This window comes from Poecile atricapillus, chromosome 2 (genome assembly GCF_030490865.1).
Source record: "Poecile atricapillus isolate bPoeAtr1 chromosome 2, bPoeAtr1.hap1, whole genome shotgun sequence".
In the NCBI taxonomy this organism is placed as follows: domain Eukaryota; kingdom Metazoa; phylum Chordata; class Aves; order Passeriformes; family Paridae; genus Poecile; species Poecile atricapillus.
The window spans coordinates 107,110,812-107,136,819 of NC_081250.1; the positions used below are offsets into that span (position 1 = coordinate 107,110,812).

The 26,008-nt window shown below is 39.4% G+C and overlaps 1 protein-coding gene across 5 annotated transcripts in view; it reads right to left on the bottom strand.

Moving 5' to 3' along the window:
- TMEM241 (transmembrane protein 241) overlaps positions 1-25,580 on the bottom strand; it is a 57,602-nt gene extending 32,022 nt beyond the window's left edge. Inside the window, exons 1-10 of one of the 5 annotated variants that reach the window (XR_009276961.1) lie at positions 24,547-25,579; positions 21,006-21,052; positions 19,179-19,256; positions 14,184-14,265; positions 10,929-11,006; positions 9,531-9,556; positions 7,788-7,839; positions 6,596-6,644; positions 4,526-4,571; positions 3,514-3,549 (exon numbers count right to left, since the gene is read on the bottom strand). Coding sequence is in view for 3 of the 5 variants with exons in the window: in XM_058832954.1 (XP_058688937.1) it covers positions 3,514-3,549; positions 4,526-4,571; positions 6,596-6,644; positions 7,788-7,839; positions 9,531-9,556; positions 10,929-11,006; positions 14,184-14,265; positions 19,179-19,256; positions 21,006-21,052; positions 24,547-24,618 (566 nt within the window). In the remaining 2 variants the exon portion in view is untranslated. Of the gene's footprint in view, positions 1-3,513; positions 3,550-4,525; positions 4,572-6,595; positions 6,645-7,787; positions 7,840-9,530; positions 9,557-10,928; positions 11,007-14,183; positions 14,266-19,178; positions 19,257-21,005; positions 21,053-24,546 lie in introns of all 5 variants that reach the window. The other 4 variants (XR_009276962.1, XM_058832952.1, XM_058832954.1 and 1 more) reach the window with 4 other exon arrangements.
- Positions 25,581-26,008: the final 428 nt, after the last annotated feature.

A 26,008-nucleotide genomic window follows, 5' to 3' on the forward strand; every position in this document is an offset into this window, starting at 1 on the left:
TGGATGGGGCTGGGCACTGAGAAGCAACATTACCCCTCCCTTCTCTGCATAGCACAGTTCTGCTTTCCCTCCTACACTTGTTCCTGGCCTGGCTCCCTTTTTAAAAGCCATTGAATAATCATGCTGGAAGTGATGAAGTGAGAAGAATGCCAGACTTTCAACATCAGCAAATATTTCTTCAGATCTGTTTGATTCTGGAAAGTTCCCATTCATGTACATTTACTTAGGGTGTTCTTTTCTCCCAAACATTTCCAGATTTTAAAACAAGAAACAGTGAATGGTGTGTAAGGACAGCATATGTTAGCAGACTGCTCATTTCAGCTGCACTTCTGGAAGCATCCAACAGAGCTTTTTCTTTTATATAAATATATATATTTTTACTCTAACATATTGGTAGATTATAACATCCAGTAATTCGTGGTAGATCTTTTAATCTGCTCCATGCAGACAGTCTCTACACTCAGTAATATACAACTGTGCTTTCATACTGAACTGAGAAACACTTTGAACGGCTTCTATTACAATAATCCTATGTTATTTTCCTATGTATTAGAAAAATTTCTTCACTAAAAGGCTTTAGAATCAGGCATTGTAATAGGTTTCACAGGGCAGTGTTTGAGACACCATCCTTAGAGGTATTTAAGAGACATGTGGTACTTAGGGACCAAGGTTCAGTGGTGGCCTTGGTAGAGCTTGGTTAATGCACTCAATGACCTTAAGGGTCTTCTCCAAGCTAAAAGATTGGATGATTCTAAACTCTGTCTGTGCCCACACAGCTGCATGTCAGCTGTCTGATCTAGGTTAGAAATAAGGAGCTTTAAAGACCTATTGATAATAGTGTTAAGAGGAGAAAGTCGCACTGATACCACACTATCAAGTTCCTTCATAAATCACAGAATCATACAATCATGCTTGTATAGACAAGACCTCTAGTACACATTAAACTGTCCTGTCCTCAAGGTGGAACTGGGATCCTGTCATGGCCAGAAGAGTCCTTGAGAAGGCCTGAGAAGGGGAAGCAGCATATACCTTAACACCTTCTAAATCACAAAATTTAGTGCTGGGCGCTGTCTGGCAGAGATAATCCATGTTTACAGTAATTCTAACCCAGAGCTGCCTGTGAGGAGTTAGTGCTCATTCAGAGACCACTCCTTTTGTTAGATATTTAAAAGTAGTTTTGATTGTTTCCTACAGAAATTAAGTTTCTGCAGTAAAGCTGTGTGTACACCGCTCCACACAGCTCTCAAACACGCTGAACAGATTCATCCAGATTTAGGAAGCAGCAGTGATCTCTCAGATAACTACATGTGCAGAGGTATCCCACAGAGACAAACCTGCCAGTGTGTCCTGCAGCAGAAGGATTTTAGTCCCGTTAGACACCACATCATGGTGCCACACGAATGAGATCTCCTGCCAAATTTTACACCCTTTCAAACATCATTAGTTATTTTGACAAAACAAAACTCTAAAAGAATTCAGATGTCACTTATCCCATTGTCCATGGTGCTGCCTGCTTCCCCTAGGTAAGATGAGATTCAAATGCTATAAATTGTGAGCTTTTCTAACACATAGACGTATATATATACAGATACATAAACATATAGATATGCACAGACCCAAACCAAACAAATACGTATCTAGTTTGCTACCTCCCTTAAGCCAGCTGTTTTCCAACAAGTTTCTTTGCACCATCATCTTGTAAGCAATGCTGAACTTTAAGCCTCTTCCTGGGAAAAAACTTTGGAAGCTTTGATAACAAGTTTCTGCTTTTAAACAGATGCTGAAAATATTGAATTTCCAATTTGCATACATCCATTGTTGGATTGTTTGTTAGTGTGTTTTCTGTAAAAAGAACAGTTTAAAATATACACCATTGCACCTCACAGCTCCTTAGCAAGAAGTTTCTCCCTTTCAAAAGCTTCCAAAGAAATTATCATACTTTCCATGTAATGTGGGACTCCTGCTCTCTGCTGGACACAAGTTCACAGACTTCAAAGGACCAAGATCACAAACTAACAGAGAAGCAGCCCAGCCCTGACTTTTCAATCAAAGCTGAAAAATTAAGGCCTTCAGCCAAAATCTGAATTTAAAGGTTCAGGCCTAGATGCAATTTTCAACTAAAATTACAACTGAGAGATAGTCAGGGAGCTGCCAAACAAAAAATCAATTGATTTTACTGCTTCATTCATGATTTCCCTTCAACACAGAGAAGCAGCTAGATCTCATTCCAGACTTCATAGGTTATTTTTGTATGTGGCAGCATATTTGCAAATTCCATTACTAATTCTTTCAAAGTTTCAATAAACACATCTACCTTCTTTGTGCAAAATTGATTTGCTTCACATTTCATAGTAGATGGAAAACAACTGACTTAAACAAGAACCTACTTCAAGCAAACTGATATCCAGATATTGTCCATTAATGGGACCCTGGTGAATCATAAAGGCAAAAGCAGAGGCCTGCATTACTTACTTATGGAAATAGGAGATTTGATTGAACTAAGATAGAAAGAGATACACAGTGTTATCATATTGGTGATGCTCACAAGATAAACGGGAATTTAAAGGAAGCAACTGTCCTACACTGGTGTCCCTGATACACCTCTGTCAAGGATCTTTCATGTGGTCAGACAAGAGCATATATCCATCTAATCAAATAGACTACCACAACTTCACTTTTGTTACCTTATTCCCAGCTTACGCTGTCTCTTTCATTCCTTCTGACCACAGAAGGAATTTCTTTGAATTTATTATTCATACTTCATCGTATTCCCAAATGACTTTAGGTATGAATTGGAGACAAACATATATTAGGTGTGATTTCAGATTGAGGAGAATTGAATCAAGTCTCTAGATGCCCTACTTGAAACAGATGCCCTACTTGAAATAAAGCCTCACAAAAGCCCAGCAGAGGACATGTACACTGAATGTCCTGGTTTGTCATTCTTTGAAGACAGGACTGGATTCAAAAAAGCAGGGGAATCTGGTCAGTGACACAGACTCTTTCACCAGCTACAAAATAACAAGCCACTCTTATATCTCCAAATCAGAAAAACAACTGAAAGTCAGAATTACTCAATCCCACTAACAGCACTCTGAACAATCAGTTACTGCTCATGTTCTCTGCACACAGTACTTTTGTAATCACTGCCTCCTCTTCTGGCAATTTTGTACAAGTTTTATTTTCTGAAGTGAGGTATTGTCAGGGAGTTACTCTGTAAATATTATTTCTGGAAGGGATAGATCACTTCTAGTGCGCATGGTGACTTAAAAATTCATAATTAACACCTTGTTACCTTCTCAGGTGTATACTGGCATATCCATCTGCAACTGGAGCCAAAAAAATTAATCTGCTAAGCCATTCAACTTAGCACTGTTCTTTCAGTGAATGTCCTGCTAAATAAATACATTTAAGAAGTGGTAGCTGTCAGTTTCTTCAACAAAGTATGGCTGAAAATAAAAACATATACCACATATAACCAGCTATGGTGTATCAAAAACTTACTCATTTTACCTGAATACATAGTTGATGTACTGTTGGTCCAGATCACTGTGAGAGGAGGGAAAGAAAAATAAGGGATTTTCTTAGCAATGCACTTCATTTGGTGTAACAGATCAGTATATTAACCAGTAATATACAGTAATGCTGTAATATTACATTATATTAATTTATATAATATCTAATAAGGCTAGTATTGGGTAATACTTAATAATAATGTAATTATATAATTATATACATTATAAATATAATATAGTAATAATTTTATCAATGTTGATTATTTAATTATTAATTAATGATCAGTTAACCAATATATATTAATTCACACAGGATCCACACATTATTTTGTTGTTACTGTCAGTAGGAGTTTCATTTAACGTGAAGATAAAGTGAGACTGATTAAAATTGAGACCCTTTAACCTGGGATGGAAAATGGTTTTGAAATACATAAGCTTATCCATGCATGTATATTATACATCATATGCAGTGTCAACATATCCATCCCCATCCATAAAGAAAACTGCAGATTACAGACGCTGTGAACATGCAATGCCACCTGATTCCAAGATTTCTGTTGTGGGGTTGCAGTTCTAACATGAACATGGGATTAGTGGAAGGTTTCAAGGTGTTTAAGGTACCCAGCCATTCTCATCCTATAGTAAGTCACCAGCTGCTGAACACTTCTGAGTGTGTCACAGAGGGAGATCCTAACAGACTCAAACCATGCATCTTTCCACTTGAACACAGAAAAACATTTCCTCTTAACACCTGTGCCAGTAATTAGGGGTTCTTTTTCCAGGGCTGAGTCATCACCCTTGGGTAATACATTGTTTAAAACTAATTCAATGTTCCAGTTAGCAGTATAACTACCAATAACCACATGCTGTTGTTACCAACAATAAATAAGGCTCGTCTTGCAAGAGAAGTCATTAATGATTAACCAGGAGTGGCCCAGCTCCTGCTGATCATGCAGAGCTCCCTGCATCAGTCATCTCTCTTTATAAGAAGAATAAGAAAACACAATTACCTTAAAGATCCAGGTTTCCACAACTTGTGAAATACTTTGTAAGCCCCTGTAATTGAAATGACACGTGTAATTGCCATAGCATGCAATCATTCTGACAAACAAGAGCTTGTTTGGCCGTGGTACTAGCCGACACGGAACCCCTCTGAATTACAGTTTAGCAATACAGCACAAAGGATTCCTAAACCATGAGTAAAATGAACCTATTGCTTCAAATTAATGGTTTTCAAGGTGCTATCAGCTCTGAGCACAGTGCTTTGTGGTTCTGCTAGTCCTTCTGAGGACAAGACATCTTCCAGCTCACAGCAAAAACAAAGGAGAGATTGTGTGTGTGCGTGTGTGTGGTTTTGTGTGTAAATGCATACAGAAAAGTGTCACAGGATGGGTTCTTCAGCCCACACCATTTTGGGGGTAAGTCCTATGATATATATATATGTTCATCTACATAGAGCTGTTTGCTCTAAGCCATTTTTCTTATTCAAAGTTCTCTAGTTCTCTCCATTCTAGGGTCTCCGGGTCCTTTACATTCTTGACCCACCCATCTACCTCTTGTTAGCTTCCATTTCTGTCCTGGCTAAAAATGTAAGCATTCAAGAAATGACACATCTTCAGGCTCAATTTTTTCAGACCCTTTCTTCAAGGCTTTGAAGTAATGTTTTTGATTCACAGAGAAAACCAGAAAATGAAAAGTAAATCCAGTAGAACACTATGAAACAGATGTTCTAAATTCTGCCTCCATTAGACAAGTTGAAGGGTAGAACACACATCCTTTCTGTAATGTTCTGTCTTGATTTACTATGCAGTAAGTTAGTTCATCTGTTTGCCCTTTCTCGTAGCACCTTCATTTCAGTTGATAGGAAATCTAATTACACAAATATCTCCCAACAGCCATATCAACAACACTCAAAACCAAGAGAAATGGAAGGCAGCTATATTTTGAGCATAAACATTATGTTGGCACTTCCCACACATTTCAGACACACAAAAGAAGCATTCTGAAGACTCTCTAAGCAATTTTCCACCTCCGTGACCAAGCACTGCTTTACAAAGGAGACCCGTTGGCTTTGAGAAAGCAGGAACATCAGTCATTACAGCAAACAAGAGTTTGAAGTGGACAATCCATAGCTTTTACTTTTATCTCAATGGTCAAATGTTTACCATATAATATTTCTCAAAAAAATCCCAAAACTATTTCTCATTTTTATGTTAACAACATTTCAAATGGGAATCTCTAGCCCTCCCTAGACAGGAATACATATAAACACATTACCTCTGCCCTAAAAATTTTACTGTATGAATAGAAGAAATAAAGAAAGAATCATCCCTAATCTGCAGACAAGACCTAACATACAAATGAGTCACTCACTCAGTATATAGGACAGATAAAAATCAAATACAAGTCCCTTATTATCCACAAAAATACTCCAAAAGACAAAAATCTCCTAGTTAAAAATTCCTACTCTTGTTTTCTTCAGATTTTTTGGGCCTGACTGTTTCTAGCTTTTCAGGGAACAGCTACAATTTATCCAAATCAATGTTTGTCTGAAAAAAAAAAAATACAAAAGGAAACCTGATAGGTTATGCAACTCATTGTTAAATTTTTTTAAAAATGCATATGATTGCCTAAAAAACCCCAGCATTTCAACATCCTTCCTCTGGGACAAGAGTCCATGATATTTTAGTATGTTTTTGTCAGTTTTAAATAAAATCTGTGTGTGTAACAAAGCTCCAAGTACAAGTTATTGCTTGTTTTTTTCATGTTTCTTCTCCCCTCAGAAAGAAGTCTCTCTCAGTAGGCAACCATCAAAAAACAACCAGAAAAGCTTAGTGCTGATTAAAATTGTATGTGCATTTTCTCATCCCCTGTTAACAGACTGCAATATGCAGTTTGTTCTGTTGTTGTTTTCAACATAAAAGCTATAAAAAGAATGCACTTTCTTCTATTTACTGATCTTCATTCTTTCCAAGTGTTTCTTATGTATAGAGTCTCAAATATCAGTAACTTCAAAATAAACCCAGTTTCTCCAACACATTTACTCTTCGTAAGTCTTTTTCTAGAAGAAAATTACTTACCAATACAGATCAAGTGAATTAGAGCCCATGAATATCCATTTGGATCAAACTGCAATAAAGAACATCTATATAAATAAAAGCACGGTCATGTAAATATACATACTGCAATTTCCCTGCAGTTAGCTTTGCAAAGCAAGTACAGCGAGTGGGAGCTGTGCTACAAAGAAAGGGAAGATGACTAAAGAAGACTAGGAAGACTGAAATTCTTCCTGTCACACTCAGAAACCTGGCATATGCCAATAATGCAGGCTCTCAGCCTGTCTCAGCAAGGATAATTCTATTTCAGAAATGTACAGCAATTTAAGCAGTCTGAGCATATGGATCCCAGCCTCTTTAGTCTTGTATTGGCAATCAGGGACCGGTAAGGCAAGCAGAGGACCATCACAAAGGCTTTTGTCTTGTCTCCTGTCCCCTCTGAGCCTCTGCAGCCACTAGACAGTCTCTTCCCAAGGCTTCAACTAAACAGAGTATCCAAGAGAGCTTCAAATGGACATTTGTCTTAGCAAATCAGTCCCTCTTCACAATCAGTAGGGAAAATCAAACATTTTTGAGAGGAATTCATCTGGCATATTTTAGGTGTCTGCTTTCAGGTGAGGTGAATTATGTACAAAGAGATCCTGCTCTGCACCATGGACTATGAAGAGAGCTAGTGCAGGTGCAACATTTCCAATAGCCACATTTGATCAGATTTATCCAGACAACTTCCAGACTCATCTGACTTCAGAGGTATTTAAAGCAAGGAAGCAGATTTCCTAAGTTTCCAAAAGAGAATCTCCAATGAATAGATCTTTGCTAGATGGAGCAGTCTCTGGAGGTACCTCCTTTCTTTCTCAGGTAGCTACAGAAAGTGTGTACAGTGAATACAAAACTAATTCAGGAACTTCCTAAAAGCACACACAATTAATTCAAACCTAAGCAATTTGCTGTAAGCCCTATTAAGAAGTAAAATTGTGGTTTCCTCAGCCAACACCTTCACCAAAGAGCTGTATGTCCACGCTGCTCAGAGGTTTTACCATGATGCAAACACAGTAAACCTAGCAAGACTACAACACAGCAAGAGGAAAAATTTACGATTGCCTTACAGGAATCCTACTCTAGTTTACCAGTAAAAGCTTCGTATGCTTCCCTCATATGCTAACAAGATGTCAAGCATCAAGACCTGGCTAGAGCTGCTTTGCAAAACAGAGCTCACCTGTGTGTCACACAAAGGAAGGCACACTGCTGCTGCCAGGAGGAGCAGCACACTGTGGAGAAGAGAAAGAAAAAAAACCTGCAAGACCAAAAGCTTTCAACCTGGATTAGTACACAGAGCAAAACAGAGGCAATTCTAGTCAATTTTACACTGACCCTTCACTTGTTTAATTTTCTTATTCCATATTTAAAAAGTAATTTCTGCCATCAAAAGTTTTACATTATGCATTCTTCACAACTTGTACACAACAAAGTTTTATGAGAAGAAGCACGAAACACCTCAGAAGTGATAAAACCAAGGTGTTTTTGGTAGAGAATATTTTTCTTCACTAGCCATCTGGCTTCCCTAGGTTTTTTCAGAAAGCCAAAATCAGCCAATTTCTGACTGAATGGGTACCAAAAACTTCTTTCACTAAGATGAATTGCCTGTTAGAAGAATTCCAGCAGGCATGACTCCATTACAAATGACATTGTTTCTTCACAGCACAGAGCAAGGTGGAAGTGACTGGTTTTATACTGGAAATGTCTTAAGAGCACAAGTCCTCTCCTAGACTTAGGCTAAATAAATTCTTTACCTGTGGCTGAATCAGGATTTCTTCAAGCTACATAGAATACACTGATAAGGAATTTCTGTGGACTGTCATTATTAATATTAACATACACTTTTTTCAGCTTATTTTCCTACTCTTTAAGGGCATGGGAAAAGACAGAATTTAGATTATTTAAAAAAATTGTATCCTTGACAATAATCCAGTGGTGAAGACAATGCCACAGTAAGTCAGATAATGGAAACAACAGGAAGAAATTAGGAAGATAATGCCTCTAAGTACACTAAATAATAACCCAACATTATCCATTGTTAAGTACAGCTTAAAGATTACAGGATGTGGAGGGCAGTAAATATCCATTCTTCAAGGGATGTGGGGCCATAGAATCAAACTTTAAACACATGACTGGTTGACTTTTGTTTGTCCCTTTCCATCTCCTTTTTGGAGCCTAAACAACCAGGGCAAACAAGGGTTGGTAGTTGTGCAGCTTAATATCACAGAATCACAGAATCATCAAGGTTGGAAGAGACCTTCAAGATCATTTGTCCAACCTTCAACCCAGCACCACCATAATCACCCTAAATCATATCCACAGGTGCCAAATCCAGACAACTCTTGAACACTTCCAGAGATAGTGACTCCACCACTGCCCTGGGCAATTTATTCCAGTGCCAAACAACTCATGTAGTGATTTTTTTTTTTTTTTTCCTAATATCTAATCTGAACCTCCCCAGTGCAATTAAAGGCCACTTCCTCTTGTCCCTTCACTTGAGACATAGGAGAAGAGACTGACCCCCATCTCACTATGAATGATTCTAGCAGAGATGGATCTCATTTACCTTTCATTTCTAGGGAAGGGAATTTTTAGCTACTTTCTAACACATTAATTATTTTTCTCTTACTGTTCATGATTACCCTCTGGAACTCCAAACCTTCCAAAACTTTCCAAATGCATTGTTATGGGTACTTTTTTTTCATTAATCTAATTTTTGTAAGGAGAAAAAACATATAAAACTATTCATGCAATTGTTAAAAAAAAAAAAAAAAAATTACTCTTATGTTGCAATTTAGGCTCACCGCCCACAGGAATGTGCCTTACATTCTTCATTGTTTTGGTGTGACATTATCTGAAGCAAATACAGAAGCTGGAGCCAAAACAAGTCTGAATCTGAATCTGAGTAGTTTTAAAAGCTTACCTACAGATTTTCAGATGAGAGATCTGCTGTAAAAGAGAAAGTATGATTAAAACATTAAAATTTAATGATAAAAATGGTAAAATAGTGTTTTCAGCTTCCAAAAAACTGGAAAGTGATGACAGCTGATCTTACTGCACCACACACATTTAAACGTCAAGGAGCAACATTCAAAATTTGAGCATTGCTTAGCAAATTAAATTTGATAAAGAAGAATTAGGGTTATGGATCAGCCTACTTCACCTTGATTTATATTTTCAGATTACTAACCAGCAAATAAACCTAAAACCAGACATGAACTTTATACCTACTCCTCAAACTTGATTTGAATTAGACCAAAACTTTGTACATATGTACTCAAATATTGAGTTCTCCTAACTGGGTACTACCTCATACAAATCAGTCTTGATCTACACTCATCAAATTTTCCCAATTCTTTGATATGAAATTATTCCTTAGAAGCTTCCAGTTAAGCCTGTATTTGTATTATCCTTGTCTGTACTGCTTTTGTTTTTAAATAGAGGAGTCATGAGCTTGTGACATAGAAGGAAAATATTAAACACTTTGAAAGGGACACTAATCAGAGGACAATGACACAGAGGCATGCCATGGTACACACAGCTATGTTCCTAAGGCATAGCCTTAGTGATCTCTTCTGTTTGTTAAAGGAAGTAAACACTCATTTATCTGACTTCTATGCAGAAAACAGCTATAATGAATGGAAGATGCCTTTCACAGCAAGCCAGAGGCCACTGTAGAAACAATTTTATGATGAATGATTTCCCAGTGTTAATTCACACAGAAACTCTGTAGTCAGTTAGAAAAAACATTTCAAAAAAAGACTAAAAAGAAGTCTTCCCAATGCAGTTTGTGAGAAAAAAACCACACAGATCTTATGAAAGAGTACAGGAGTTAGTCTCCTGGCTTTCATAGGGGCAGAATCTCAAGTATTCAAAACAAATTCAAAAATGCACCATTCCTCCTGCATTTTATGTGGAGATGTGACCTATCTGTAACCACCAATACATGAGATTTGTTATACTGATTAGATCTAAGGACATAGTCCTCATTCCTCTCAGCTCAAACAATGAGATTTTTATGTGGGGCATGAGAGAGAGGGAATATTTATTTTCAAAAGCAAAAACCAAGCAGGACCAAACCAGTCTCTTAAAATACAAATCAGGCTGGTGATATGATATTTTCACCAACTAAAGGGGAAAAGGAAACATCAGTATAGATACTTGTCAACAGCAAGAAGCCCTCTCTGGGTCTCATTAGCGAGTAGCTATTACAGTGAGTCTAGAAAAGTGCATAGCACTAATGCCTGTATTAATAGAAGTTAGGTATCTTGTTCTGGGGCAGTTCTATCACAGGATTTACCTTGACTAATAGATCAATTACCTCTTTCTGCACAAACTTCTGGAACCCGCAGGTTATGACTTCCGCCGCGTTGTGCACAGTGAGGAACACCGGGATTGGCTGCCATGGGGAGAGAACATAAGTGCCCAAATCAACCCAGAGCAGTCACACACATAGCAAGGGACACTCCTCCTAGAGACAGCTGTCCCACATGTCTGTGGCTTGGGGCATTGCTTTTGAAGCTGTAAACCCATGCCACGTCACCTAAAAGAGACTTAACACATCCCAATCACTAGCACATGGGCACAGGGATCTTCAAATGCAGACTCTGCTGCAGACCTGCTTGTTGTGTCTCCCACTGCTGTGCTCAGTCTGTTTGTACCCAGCTAGCCCAGTGAGATTTGCTCCAGGTTTTGATTTGCCTCTAGTTTTCCCTCTCTGGTCTAGGATCTTCAGCCTCCACAGTAAATAGTTCTCATTTGTTGTCCCATCTCTGTCTGCTGGTACTAAGAATACAGTGTGACTCCTAGCAACAGAATTGTGGGCAAGATGATTTTAGGTGATTGCTTTCAGTTACTGCTAGGAAGAGCTGCCCAAAATTAGGATAGAAATGCAATAATTCATACACAAATGATGTTGAAATTATACCCACTGAGTTATCTGGACACCATCCCAACATGAAATCATTAAGAAACAAACCCCAGTGATAACAATAATGAATCAAGCACCCACTGCCCCGGGCAAACCCAACCAGAATTAGTGGCTGACAATACTTCCTCCAAATCAGATCCATGGTCTCTCAGACAGCTGAAACAGAAGCAATTCTTTGCTCTGATTAAGATAATCTAAAGACTAAACCATTTTAGGAAGCAGTATTTCCCCACTTGTGTAAGGTATTTAAATCACAGTAGCAGAGAATGAATGAATTTCTCAGTGATGTCCAAACTTTTAAGTATCAGGTGATAAAAGCAACAAATATCTCTCAAATGTGACTTTGCATATTTTCTGTAATTCTCTTTTCTTTAACATAAAGCCAGATGAGCATTGCTCATTAAACATTTTAAGTCACAATGACAACTGGGGCGGATCCATAGTCACAACAGTTGAAAAATCACACAAACACAAGTGGCATAAAGTTGTTGGATGCAGCTTCACTAGTACTGAAAACTCAACCCTGTTGCTGGATAACTGAGAAAATAAACCCAGAAGTATTTAACATAAAAGTACTCTGAGCTCGACACAGTAATAGGAAATACAAGAAATACCCATAAACAAGGAAAGTTGACAGCAGAATTTACATTCTTCCCTTTGTGAAAGCAAATTTGTTGGGTTTTTCTTTCCTCCCTTCTGCTTTTGGCTCTTCCAAATGTGTTTTAGAGCCAACAATGGCTCCAGTTTGCCTAGCCCAGTTAACCTTCTCCATATGTCTATTGCCTTTGATGCAAGTATTTCTTAAATTTGTGAGTGGGCTTAATAATTATGAAAAGAAAGGTTTACTGGTTGGGAAAGCAGGGTGAATAGACTCTGTAAAAATCTCCCCTCATGGCTCTGCATACTTTTTTTAATCATCACAGTCCAGAGCTAAGCAGTCCTCCTCCAGTTCTAGCCCCGAATTCTTGGTCTGGGGAGATTGCCAGCTCCTCTAGGAAGAGACACAAACAGAGATTAAAGTTGTAGCTTTGCCAGTGTACGGGAGTGTTTGAAAGTGGGTCCCCTTGGATTTGATAATAAAAGTACACATAATTTCTGCTTTAGGAATAAACCCACTTAATTAAAATATGCTGTTGAGATGAGCCAATTCAGCTATGAGTTTGGGAGAGTCCACTTTCATGCTCACTGTGCCATAAAATTGTTGTACACGGTTATTGCAAGCAAAGCTTGTATGTAGGGTTGAATTTAGCTCCACTACAAGGCAGCACATAATTATGGCCTAAGAGTGCTTGTCCTTTTGTCTTGCCTTGTAAAATGGCCACAGAATTAGATCTCTAAATCCCCATTCATGCACAACAAAAGCCATTAAGAAATGTGAGATGCACCTTAAGGAAGGCTTGGGATACAAATCAAAACCCTTCCCAGCCCTTCTGCCACTCCAGTGCTGTTCAATCATGAATGACCAGAGAAGGAACAGGAGGTAAATACAGTAACTTTCAGGATGACCAGGCAGTAAGTAGAAATAACAGAGAGAATGCGATTCTTACCTCCTCCACCACCCAGGTGAGCAAGCAGAAAAGATACTGCTGCCAAAGCTTTATTGGTGCTTCTAGACAGGGCTTTCCTTAGGGAACTTTGCTTACCTTACACCAAACAAGCCTCATGGAACTTCCTTTGACAAGGAACCAAGAGGAAGCAAATGCAATCACCCTGAGACAGAACTAATCTGAGAGCATGGGGCTTCTGAGCACATGCCTGTGCTTTCCCAAGATTATTTGGGTCCAAGATAGGGCCCCCAAACCTTGCTTACAAGGACAGAGACCTCCTGTTCTTTTCTGCTCTCTCTACTTGTATTTTCAAGGGATCACTACAATCAGAATCTGGTAAAAACAGTCCCTTTTGATCCTCCTTGGGGCTGAGGAGGTAACAGGAGCAAGCTGGCTCTGGAGATCCATTAAGATGTATTGACAGAATGCAGAAGGGAAATAGTGCAGGATCTGAACTTACAGACCAAATAACAGCATCAAAACATTGGTATTTAAAACTCCACCAATTTATTTAATTTTTTTTAAGGAAGACTGTATAATTTAAGCATAAAGCATTCAAGTTTCATGAAAGCAGATTTGACATTCTGAAAACATTGGTAAGTTACTGTGATGTAAATGAATCATAAAATGGAGTAATCTAGCCCTTCCCATAATCTCTTTCCAACTTTCTATTTATTTTTTCAAATTCTGCGAAGAATCAAAACCTTCTCACTGACATGGTCTTCATCAATTTCCTGGAAGGATTTCCCACAGATCCCACAACCCCATTCCACCTATTGCAAAGTTACAGCTACTGATTTCTTCAGCTTCTTCCCTACTTGTACAGTTCAGACCACTGAGGATCTGTTAAGCAAAACACTGAGAGATCCATCTCTCCCTACTCTAGAGACATGCTGAGTGTTTCAGACTGTCACAGAGATGCTTTTTGATACTTAGTAGGATTGGACCGCTGCATTAACAATGGATCTATTATTTAAACCTCTCCTCCCTCCTTCTCCCTCAACCCAGGAACAGCATTAAACACCATGTATGAAGGGAATGCTCTTTTTTTATAAAGTAGAGGTAATAAAGAACTGACTTCTACTTATTCATTTCTTACCAATCTAGACAGTGCCCTGGAGCCGGCATAAATAGTGCCCACAAAAAGTACTGATGCAGGGAGCCATGACAGAATTTCAGACCTGTGAAAACAATTAAAATCCCATTGTTTCACCACATTCAGTTTACATACAGAAAGTTGCTTGAAAGGAATGTGATAATATATATATATGTAAATTAATTTCAGACGTATGTGTATTAAAGTCAGTATCTGATTGTTCAGTATTCCTCCATTTACTAAGGAATCCAAGTCAGAAATTATACATTTTGTCTAATCCAAGTGAGGACCTAACTGCAGATATATTTTCTTTGTTTTATTCTTTCCCTGGCTCTTCTCCCTCCAAAATAACTTTTTTTTTTTTTAATCTCCCTTAGAAATTACTCCCATTATTATTAAAGGAGAGATATTTCAACTAGTTTCCTTGATGTTCTGTAAAAGGAACGAAACCTGACAAATGAAGGCATAAAATGGCTCACTTGCACAGACAGCACACATTTTCACTATGTACAAATACACTTGGCCACCCACACATTCATTTCTCAGCCAGATTTACAAAGAGATTCTTCCTAAAGATCAGATTGTCTCTGTGGAAGCCTATCTCTTGAGATTTCCTAATGATATTCCTTTGACTAAGCCAAACTCCTAGAGGCAGTTTGACAACTAATGGAGGAATGAAGTCATCAGATTGATCAGATTAATTTTTTTTTAGCCATGGTTACTGCAGTAGGGTCAGGTTTCAGTTCTGAGAAGGGGCTTCAGAACTTGCACTTTTTCTGTTTTTGATCTTGTTACCTAAAGGAAGAAAGGGATCAGGTAGGTGGAAAATTTCAGAGAGAATAATGTAAGATTTTGGGCAAGAAAAGAAAGGAATAGCCATGAGGTAAAGGTCTGAATCAAGGGCTTCCCAGGACTGAAGACATGGCTGCCCCATTCACTCTTCCCAAGCTTTGAATTAAAGTGGAGAAAACATTAGTGGGCAGTGCTGGTTCTCAAAACAAAACCATATTACTTCTAGTTCCTTAGTTTGCATCACACTTCCAATTAACATGTAAGACATGGAATGTAATTACAGATACTGGTAGATCATCACACTTCATGGAACACAAGAAAGCAGACCACTAAACAACAAAATCAGAACAGTATGAAGGAAGATAAAACATGCGCAAAGATTCATGTAATCACAGACAAGGAAAAAACCATAAATGCCACTTTTCCTCTATTATATGTATGTAATTTTCCAAGATAATCAAAATCCCAGGGTCACAAAAATAATCTTTAGATTCTTTCATTGGCATAAATATTTGTTCTGGGTTTTCTTGACTAACCACCATAAATTTTTATAAAAACACTGTTTCTTTTGAGGTTATTGACTTCAACTGGAATTTCATCAAGACCAAGATCTAATACTGTCATACCTCATTACCAATGAATTCACATCAGACACCAACAAAAATACTACCGCACTATTGGAACAACAACAAATTGAAGAAAGGGGGAGGCAAGAAAAGAAAGTGGGTCTGGGAAGATAAAAGGAACACACGATGAAAACCAAATTTTCATTTAGAACATAAGAAAATCACTCTTTCATGTTCCCCACCACTAAATTGTAGGAATCCCAAATATGTCTTCATTTCTAATGCAATTCTGCGAAGTGCAATGGAAAAGGACTTCAATGCTTTTTCCATGATGTAAGGGTAGAATTTTATGCTGCCAAGTGGGAATTTCAGGACTGAAAAAGAATGCACGGATGTTTGATGTAACGTGTCAGCATCAACAATCTGTCTTGTATGTAAACCAATTAGCAGCTTCTCATGTTGGCAATACAGTGATGTACATGCAAAATTAGAAAAGAACTGATGAGTTTGTGCTTGTTGTAGGGCTAAATCCAAATCCCATGATAGACAATCAACACTTAAAAAAAGGCTCTGAGATGCTGCTTAGAGCTACAGCACATTAGCTGTGGGTGAAATGCAGCATTATAAGAAATGCCAATCATTGAACACTTATGTGCCTATAAGGGTTAGGGAGAAGCTGGGCAGCAGACTGGAAGCATTATGCAGATGCTGTATGTTCCTCTGTGCTCCACAGAGCCCTTGTTTCGGATAAAAGCTTTGCAGACCGTCAACATTTGCTATTTAAAAGCAATGATAGAGAGCTTCTTACAGGATGTATTGCGGGGAAGCAGAGTCAGAGCAGGTTAGCCATAAAACGTGAGTGAGATTATTCATAATATTACATTTTTATTTGGTCTTATAGTGAGGTTGGTATTCTGGACTTTAGACAAAGGGCAATGATCTCTATGTAATAATTCAATTCAGCTGAGACACTTTGGGATAACATGAACAGGCTCAGCAAGTACATTAGGTCAGTCCAAGTGACAAAAATCGAGACTTTGTGGACATAAACAAATGGATGGCAGTTTATTATTTGAAGCATGACAAGACTGAAGACTGGCTATGATATTCCTAAGGATCCTACACAAAGACAAAACCCCCCTCTCAAACCAACAGATAGATTCAGAGACAGATATTTTGTAAGAGGGGATGGAAATGTCCATATCCCAATGGTAACATTAAAATCACCTTTGCACATTGTGTTTATTTGTTTGCTTGTTTGTTTGCTGGTGAGTTTTTTGGTTGGTAGTGCTTTGGAGGTTTAGAGTGTTTACATGTTTGGGTTTTCAGGCTGTTTTTTTGTTTTGGCTTTGATTTGGTTTTTTTAATACAGGAGATAAATGTTACAAATCCACCTCTGCAAAGCATTAAAGCATGTACCTAACCATTGTGAAGAAAGGCAGGTTTAAACTCATGCTTAAATAGCTGGATGAATTATAGCCAAAGCATGTCAATTAATTCTGGTTGTTCCATTCAGCCTATTGTAGAACAGGTATTCTGTATTAACTAAGTTAATGAAGAGGTTTCTTAAGAAGGATTTCAACCCCTTTCCCTACAGTGTGCTGACATCTAGTGGCCTCAAGTCTCCAGGGTCAAAATATGAACTAATTTTTCATCCTAGCCTTTCTTAGATAAAAACAACCTCTTCAACATCAGCAAGTGGTTCTTGTCCTCTATTTTCTTTAATATCTTCCCAAGTTTTGAAAAGACAAAAGTCTTTTCCAAGCAGGGAAAAAAATATTCAACTTCTTCAATTTCATTATTTGAAGCAGCAGTAATCATTAGTGATGAAAAGCTGAACTATAAAAGGACATTACTGATGGCTGTATTCTTCTAGACTGTTTTGTGAAGACAAAATCTGAATTAAAAATATAAATTTGATAATAATATATGTATGTATCAGTAACTGCTAGTAAAGCAAGGTTTGGACCCTAATCCTGTCTCTGCCAAAGTCATTGTCAGCTTTTAACATATCCTCAGTTTATTGCAGCTATAAAATAGGAAACTGAATTCTGTTTTTATTTACAATCTCACTTATATTTCTGTGGTGATGTAATCGCTTGTATGGACATGAAAACAGAAGACAGCCTGTTTTTTTCTGACATATTCAGAGGATTTCATTCCAAGTAAGGAAATTCAATTTTTCAAGCCAACTGTTTGAATCTCAAACAGAAATTTCATCAGTTGTCACTTGCTAATAGAGAGAGGCATCCTGGCCTGTATCAGGAATAGTGTGGCCAGCAGGAACAGGGAGGTCATTCTCCCCCTGTGCTCAGCACTGGTGAGGCCACACCTGCAGTGCTGTGTCCAGTTCTGGGCCCCTCAGTTTGGGAAGGATGTTGAGATGCTTGAGAGCATCCAGAGGAGGCAATGAGGCTGGTGAGGGGCTTGGAACACAAGCCCTGTGAGGAATGGCTGAGGGAGCTGGGGTTCTTTACCTGGAGAAAAGGAGACTCAGAGTGACCTTATCACTCTCTACAACTCCCTGAAAGGCGGCTGCAGGCAGGTGCGATTCGTCTCTTTCTGCAGGCAGCAACTGACAGAATGAGAGGACACAGTCTCAAGCTGCACCAAGGGAAATATAGGTTGAATATTAGGAAAAAGTTTTTCACAGAAAGAGTGATAAAGTACTGGAATGATCTGCCCAGGGAGGTGGAGTCACCATCCCTGGATGTGTTTAAAAAAAGACTGGATATGACACTCAGTACCATGATCTAGTTAAGGTGTTGGGGCATGGGTTGGACTCAATGATCTTGAAGGTCTATTCCAGCCTAGTCATCCTGTGAATTCTGTGAATTCTGAGAATCACTGAGAAAAAGTTACATTAAAAGGGATATCTGGCAGTCATGTAGTCCAAACTCTCCCAGTTTCAGAGTCAAGTCACTTTATTCAGGTTGTTGCCCAGGAAGGTTTTTAGTATCTCCAAGAAGATCCAATGATTGTGGTGGGCATACATCGTCTAAATGATACCATTTTGCACAGTAAAAACGATGCTGCATTCCATACTGCAGAATGGATCCACCTGAGCAGAGTACAGCATGACTACTCTTCTGAATTGTGATGTTGCACTCAGTTTAAGCAGATGATCTTTGTCTACAAAGCACCATTTAATTTGGAGTTTTATTGTTAACATCAGTTAGGAAAAGGTAAATGATCCCCATTTATGAGACACAGCTCTCAGAAAAAAGGCAGATCACATTTGTAGACTTCACAGCCCCGAGGGTTTTGCAGAAGGTTGTGTCAGTACTTTTAATTATCATTACCAAGGTTTCTCTTACAATACTAAGAAGCAATCAAGGGAAGATACATGGACAGATATTTGGTTAAGACATCCTTATTGTTTTTAGTAAGGGCTTTTTGGTTGTCTTACAAGGTTAAATTTAATTCACTTTATATCAGTAGTTGGTTTAAGTGTGTGTCACTGAACACCCATTTAACTAAAATGTGAGTTCTCTTCTACATCTGTGAAGCAGAACACCCACATCCCCACACACATCAAACTCTATTTTAGCCAGTTAGTAACATCCATGACCAACTTAACTATGTTGTAATCCAGCTACAGAAAATAAATGTTTGGCAGATACAAAAAACCCTACAGTACCTTGAGCACAGGTTTATCTCCACCCAGCCCAGCTTCCAGGAGATGTGAAGCAGAAGTCCACCCACCAGTGTTTGCCATCTGAAATAGAACGACACTAGGAAGTAATATGTGAGGCCTAGGGAATATGTGTAGATAACTTAGAATAAGTAACAAATAATGCACACTGGTTTCTTTTACACTTTAAAATGAATTATCAGCTTTCTTCTTCCTTAAGCTACTGGTTTTCAGAGAGGTGTTCCATGTTTCTTGGGTGAAAATCCTTGAACATCTAGCACAGTTCAGACAGAGATATTGTATTACAATGTTAAATGACATTAACATCCATAACAGGTCTAGAAGTGGGCTTATTTATCATTCCCATTCATTGCAACGTATTAAGCAATTATTTAAAATTTTTCTCACACATGCATAAATAAATATTCACTCTGTGCAGTACTAGCGCAGTTGGACACTGTCAGAGAAGAGTGAGGTCATTTTCCACAGGGATGTGGTGAATATTCAATGCTACTATCACAGCTTACTTCACCTTTTTTTGGATGAAGAGCATATGAGAGGTTAAAAGGCAGGTTTCCCTGACATTTGCTGCAGGTTTGACTATGCTCTATCCAAGCCAGTAGTGAAATCCCATCAACTTTATTGTGAAGAGTTTCCTCTTGTCTCAGGTTTTAAGGACAGAAGTTTGTGAGAGTTTCAGATGCTTAGGACTATGCAGAATAGTCTTAGATTATGCAGGGAACCAAACCAAGTTCCAATGAACAGTGACAGCATGAACTGAGAATTACTTTGTTTTCCTCTTTGCTCATCTATCATATGAAAATGAAAGTGCATCTGAACCACTTATAACAATTCAAGGAAAGGTCACTTTTAAAAGCCAGAACTTATGGAAAAATATTAAGATGCTGAAATGCATTTTCAAATAATAGATAAAGGAAATAACAGTGGTAAAACAGATGCTGTAAGGCAGTTGCTTGCCATTGAAATACGCTTTTCTGTTCATTTACCATGTCTAGTTTACACAAATCACTCAAAGCCCTCTCCCCATATGACAAAAGCCTTCTGCAAGAGACAATCTCTGTGTGTGTGTGCCGAAACTGAAGAAAGTATCCACTGCATATCTAATTGAGCTGAATACATTGGAAGTGGAGATTCCCAAGGCAATTATTCCTAGAGTTGATTGCAGTCCTGAGACTGCAAGTCAGGCAAAAATGTAAGCCATGCTAAGCAGCAGAAAAGTAAGTAAGGACACCCAGTGTCTGCAGCTTTTAACATAATCTCAAAAATGGATGAAATCTTGGCTCTAAGAGGCCAGATTTTCACTAGCATCAACAGCATTGATGATATATAGGACACTTATCAAAACATTAAATTTCTCATTACAGTCATTAAGCTATAATAGTGACTTGTGATGCAGACTTATAAACAAGGCTAAGCATGAAAAGAAACATGATATTTGCAAATGCCTAAAGATGCGTTTAAGGTTGATTTTCTCTAGCACAGCAAAAGAATGTACCATAACTACACATTTTCCACATTTTCCTCTCTTCCAGAGAAGAGAGGTTGTACTGTAATTGCTATTTTTCTATGCTGAAGCCTAAGACTTTAAGGAAAATGAGAAATTATGGACTCTATATATCTCAATTACATCACCTGAATGATGTTTAAAAATTAACCAAGACACATTAATGAATGCTTTATTAAAGCTTCATGAAGCATGTTCTCTAGACAGCAAAAGCCAGTAAGGACAAGAGCTAGTAAAATTAGCTTCAGCACAGAACAACAAGATGTTAAAGTCATTTTTTAAACAACAATTCTTAAAACCATACTTACCCTTGAAAAAGGGTAGGGTAGGTAAATTGCAGGACAGACAGGACATACTGGAAAACATTAAAAAAAAATAATTAATTAATGGACATCAAACACCTACAGTTCATAATATTAACAAAAAATCACAAGAAACAAAACATACACAGTAAGTATGTTTCATTTTGCTTTAGTTTGGTAGAAAAGCCAAAAAAGTGTTTAATTATTTCACTAGTTTTGTGTATTTCCTCCCCCTTCCCTCATCAGGCTGCACTATGATCCCTGAAATCCTTTATAGGCCTCAATCTTGATGAACAGCATCTGGGCTAAGTTCCACTTGAGCTTATCAGAAACACTGTCTGCTCTAAGAAACTTAATGCTGTCCATTGAGTTCCTGCTTTTTAACAGCCTTGAAGACTTATTTTTCTTGCCTGTGTAATAACCCAAGTGGAATAACATTTTTGTTATTGAACTTTCTTTGAAAGTTACCAACCCACATTGAGGCCAGGAAGGAAAATTACTTTGTCTAAACCCAGCTCTCTTGTGATCCTATAAACAGCAGTCCTGAGTGAGACCCTTTGAGTTCTCCTGGACCACAGCAGGGTGCAACCAGCAACCTCCCTTTGCATGGGACACCTCTCAGAGCCAGCAAACTCCCAAGTTCACTACACTTGGAAGATCTCTGAAGGATGGTGATGGATCCTGGGCTGATAGTATCCACTCAAGACTCAACCCTTTTCCCATGAAGAAGGTGCAAGGACATTCAAAGTGAGAGTACTTCACTGAATGTGAGGGAAATTTTTCCTTGATATACCTTTACAGATGTTCCTTTAGGTCTGAGTGTGTGTGAATGTGGATGTGCTGTAGCAAATTCATAATAAGTATTGCTCTCTTTGATTCTTAAGTACATTAGGTTTGTGAGTAAGATAGGCCTGTAAGTCACTGTCACGCCTATATTAAATTCTGTATTAATCTTTAGTTATATTGTTTAAATTAAACTTTTGATTAAGAGCTAGCTGCTATGTTTAAGTGTTGTTAAAACCTTTAGACTAAACCATTGATCAAATCTGGGGTTAAGTTTGGCAAGCGGGTCCACTATGAGTGCTGTGACTCAGTATGAGTGTCTTACTCCCTTTTATCCTTACCCTTTCCTGTTCTTACTTCCATGTAGATAATTTTAGGTTGATTGGTTTTTAGATTGATGGATTTTAGTCTGATTTTTCTCTGTCTGCTTTAACCATCGAATAAAGATGTCATAGATGTAATGATGTAGTGTTGTAGTAATGTAATAATGATCTAATGATGTAATAATGTAGTAATTGATGGCAGCAGAGTGAACCTTGCCAACAAACTTTATCATGATTTTACCTTAATATTAAATCTGTTTTTGCCCATCCCTTTGCTGGTGTTTCTCTGAGTAACCTAAACCACTCATTCAGGACACTTCCCACACCAGAACTGCTAGATGCTGCCTCAATCACTGTGGAAGGTAACAGACACTAAAGTACATGAGTGGAGTGAAGCATGGAATGAAGAATGAACACACTGAACAATGGAGAAGGCTGTCATCTGAATTGTGCTTTCACTTTCTGAACACAGTCCATACGTCACACTGAATGGAAAAGGATTAAAAGGAACAAAAAGCCATAAGCACCAGTCAATTAAAATTGTATTGTACCAAAAAGGCAAACTTTAGCAGAACCAAGAGCAATAATCTTAACATAATTTTCTCCCTATGATTAATGTGTCTTACAGACTTAACATTCTGCTTACACACTATTTTGTGTAAAATATTAAGCAGCCCATAAAACCCATCAGATAGATCAGGGTAAAAAGCAAAATCTGTGTCATTGCTTTAGCCTGCTTTGTCTGGGCCTGCATCTATGGCTGCTAGTGTCTCTTCACATATATATGTATATATGCAAATGTGAGGCATAAATACATATCTTCCAGGTCTAACAATTTCCCATAATGAAATATACAAATACCACTTCTGCAAAGGAGAAGAATGATTGAAGGTTCCTCAGAGGAAATGGAAAGTAGTTGCTGCTCCTTCCAGGAGCCAGCAGAAGCTGTCAAGGGCAAAAGGAGAAGCTGAAACCTTTCAGCAGAGAGAAAACTGTGCTAAACACCTTGCAAGGTCCAGTTTTCAGATTTATGGGGTGTCGCTAAGAGGCTGGCATCTGTTTACAGAGACAAGGCATGTTGATTCACAACAGGTCCTTTTACACATACACCTGTCAGAACTGCCATATGCATTTTAAATCAGGACAATCTACCTACATGCCTATGCTCCTGCTTGCATTTGTACACCACCTGCAGCAACTGAAAGGTCTACATTCTGGTTATTTTTACACTAAAACCTACATTCAGGTTTGAAAATGGAGGCCCTGTGTCTATGTCCCTTATGACTTCTCAAGCACAGCTAAGCCAGATGAATACGCTTCCCAATCCATGATGCAACATGGCAGCTCTTTTAGTCCCTTTGTTTAACTAATCACTGCTCCCAGCAGTCTGTCAAATCAAGTTCATTATCTCTCCCTACAGCTTTGCCTCATGTCTGGACTTTAGTCTACTTCTGGGCATCCTTAATGGCAAATGTATCATGGGACAGAAACCGCTGGCCAAAGCCCAGAAAATATTTCATTTTCACCTCTAAAATGCTGTTTTTCTCTAATCCTCCTTCAGAATATTCATAGCCTGATTGCTTCACCAATATGATTTTCTTTCAGAAATCTGCAATAGAAATACAGACATGCTGTCTGACAAATAGGATAGCACGGAGCTCTATCTCCTCCCAGAGTGAAAAAAACTACTTTCAAGCAATACTTAAATGATTTTATTCACAATGTGGCCATCTTCAGCCTATTTCTTCTACTTAGAAACTTCAGCAACATTAATAAGAAATTGTTACACAGTGGAAAACAATTGTTGATTCGTATGTTAATTAAGTTCACAAAGGAACAAAGTTTCCATGGAAGTTAATTGTTTCATACTAAAATAATACTTTGAATATTTCACATTTTCCCCTTGGATAGTTGATATTATTGTTCCAGTTAACAGATTTTCTTTTGGGAATGAGTGCAGTTGCCAGGCATCCAATAATGAAATATATACAGCATCAGCGATACTTTCAGTGCAGCATAACTTCTGGGTCTATAACACTTCATTCATTGGAATGACGTGATGGCAACCCCGTTGCTCTCCTAAACAAGACAATAATGGAACTTCTCTGTCGTGGAAAGGTAAAGTTGTCACACACTGAGCAAAACGAAACCTGCACCCTATCCGCAGTTTCGGGAGCACACTGGGATGGGCGGCGGGCTGGAAGTGCCATGGACTTTTTCACTCGTGGGGTAGTCCCGTCCAGGAAGGGCTGGTCCTCCGGCTCTCCCTGAGCAGGGCAAGCACGGAAAGCAGAGGGCACAGTCTCTCCTCTTCCTCCTCCTGCTCCTGGATCCCTGCACTTCCCTCGCCCCCCGCTCCCGCAGCTGCGGACCGGCAGCCAGCGCCCCCGCACCTCCCTGCGCCCCGTCCGAGCCCGGGGCGGCCCCGCGCCCGCGCTCACCTTGTTGGTGAAGCTGGAGGCCAGGTAGAAGAGGCAGAAGGCGAGGCCGCCCGCCGGCCTCTTCAAATACATCAGTCAGCGCGGGCGCGGAGCGCGGCGGGCGGCGGCCATCGGCCGTGGAGGGGACACGTCGCCTCAGCGGGCGCCGCCTCTGCGGGGCCGCTGCTGCCGCCCGGCGGCCGGGCCGGGCCCGGAGCGGCCGTGCCGGGCTCAGGGCGGCAGTGCGGGACCGGGAGCGGCCGTGCCGGGCTCAGGGCGGCAGTGCGGGACCGGGAGCGGCCGTGCCGGGCTCAGGGCGGCAGTGCGGGACCCGGAGAGGCCGTGCCGGGCTCGGGGAGGCCGGAGCAGGCTCAGGGCGGCTGTACTGGGCTCGAAGCGGCCGGCAGCGCCTCAGGCCGGGCACAGCCGGAGCCCGGGCGGCAGCGGCCGAACCGTGACCGGCAGGGGAGAGAGGACATTGTCCCCTCTCCTCCGCCCTTGTGAGACCCCGCCTGGAGTGCTGCGTCCAGCTCCGAGGCACTCGGCGGGGGAAAGACCTGTTGAAGCGAGTCCTGAGGAGGGACGCAAAGATCATCAGAGGGCTGAAGCTCCTCTTCTGTGAAGACAGGCTGAGAGAGCTCGGAGAACTCTGTGGAGGGACCTTACACCAGCCTTTAAGTGACAAAGGGACCTGCAAGAGACCTGCAAAGGGACTTTTTACATGTGCATGTGTTTGTAGGGGGAATAGCTTTTAACTGAAAGAGGACAGATTTAGACTAGATGTAAGAAAGATATTTTACGGTGCACTGGTGAGATGCTGGAACAGTTGGTGGATACACCATCTCCAGAAGTGTTCAAGACCAGGCTGGACAGGGCTCAAAGCAACCTGATCTAGTTGAAGATGTCTAGCAGGATGCTCTGCCCTGGAATGTGGTCAAGCAACTTGGACAATGACCTATTTACAAGGCTATTAGTCCAGTGGTGGTCTGAGAGGGCATCAAGCTGGTTTTGGTGTTGAGTTACGATAACACCAGTCTGACACATCAACCCCAAATTAACATCCTGACACTGAGGTAAAAGTTTGGCAGACAAGTTGCTAAGCTGACCTGGAGATAATATGACTGGCAGTCAGTCACTTTACACTATAAAAGTCCAGTCCATTTTCATGTGGTTAGGTTCTTCTAACATATCGCTTCTTGGAGTGTGTATGAAGATTCCTCCACTGGGTGGGGACACCTCTTAAAGTTAGTCCTTAAGGCTGAGTGAAAGAGATTTTGCCCATGGTCATTGGTATGGGTGAGTAACATCAGTCAATCTCTGCTTTAAGAACTATTTCTTTTTGCTAGTTTTAATAGAATTGCTTTAATATAGTTGCTTTGATAAAGTGCACTGTACCATCCTATCCTAGCAGTTTTATCTTCTATAGTGTGTAGTAAATAATTCTGATTAAGATCTCTTTGTCTAATAATTTAACATAATGAAT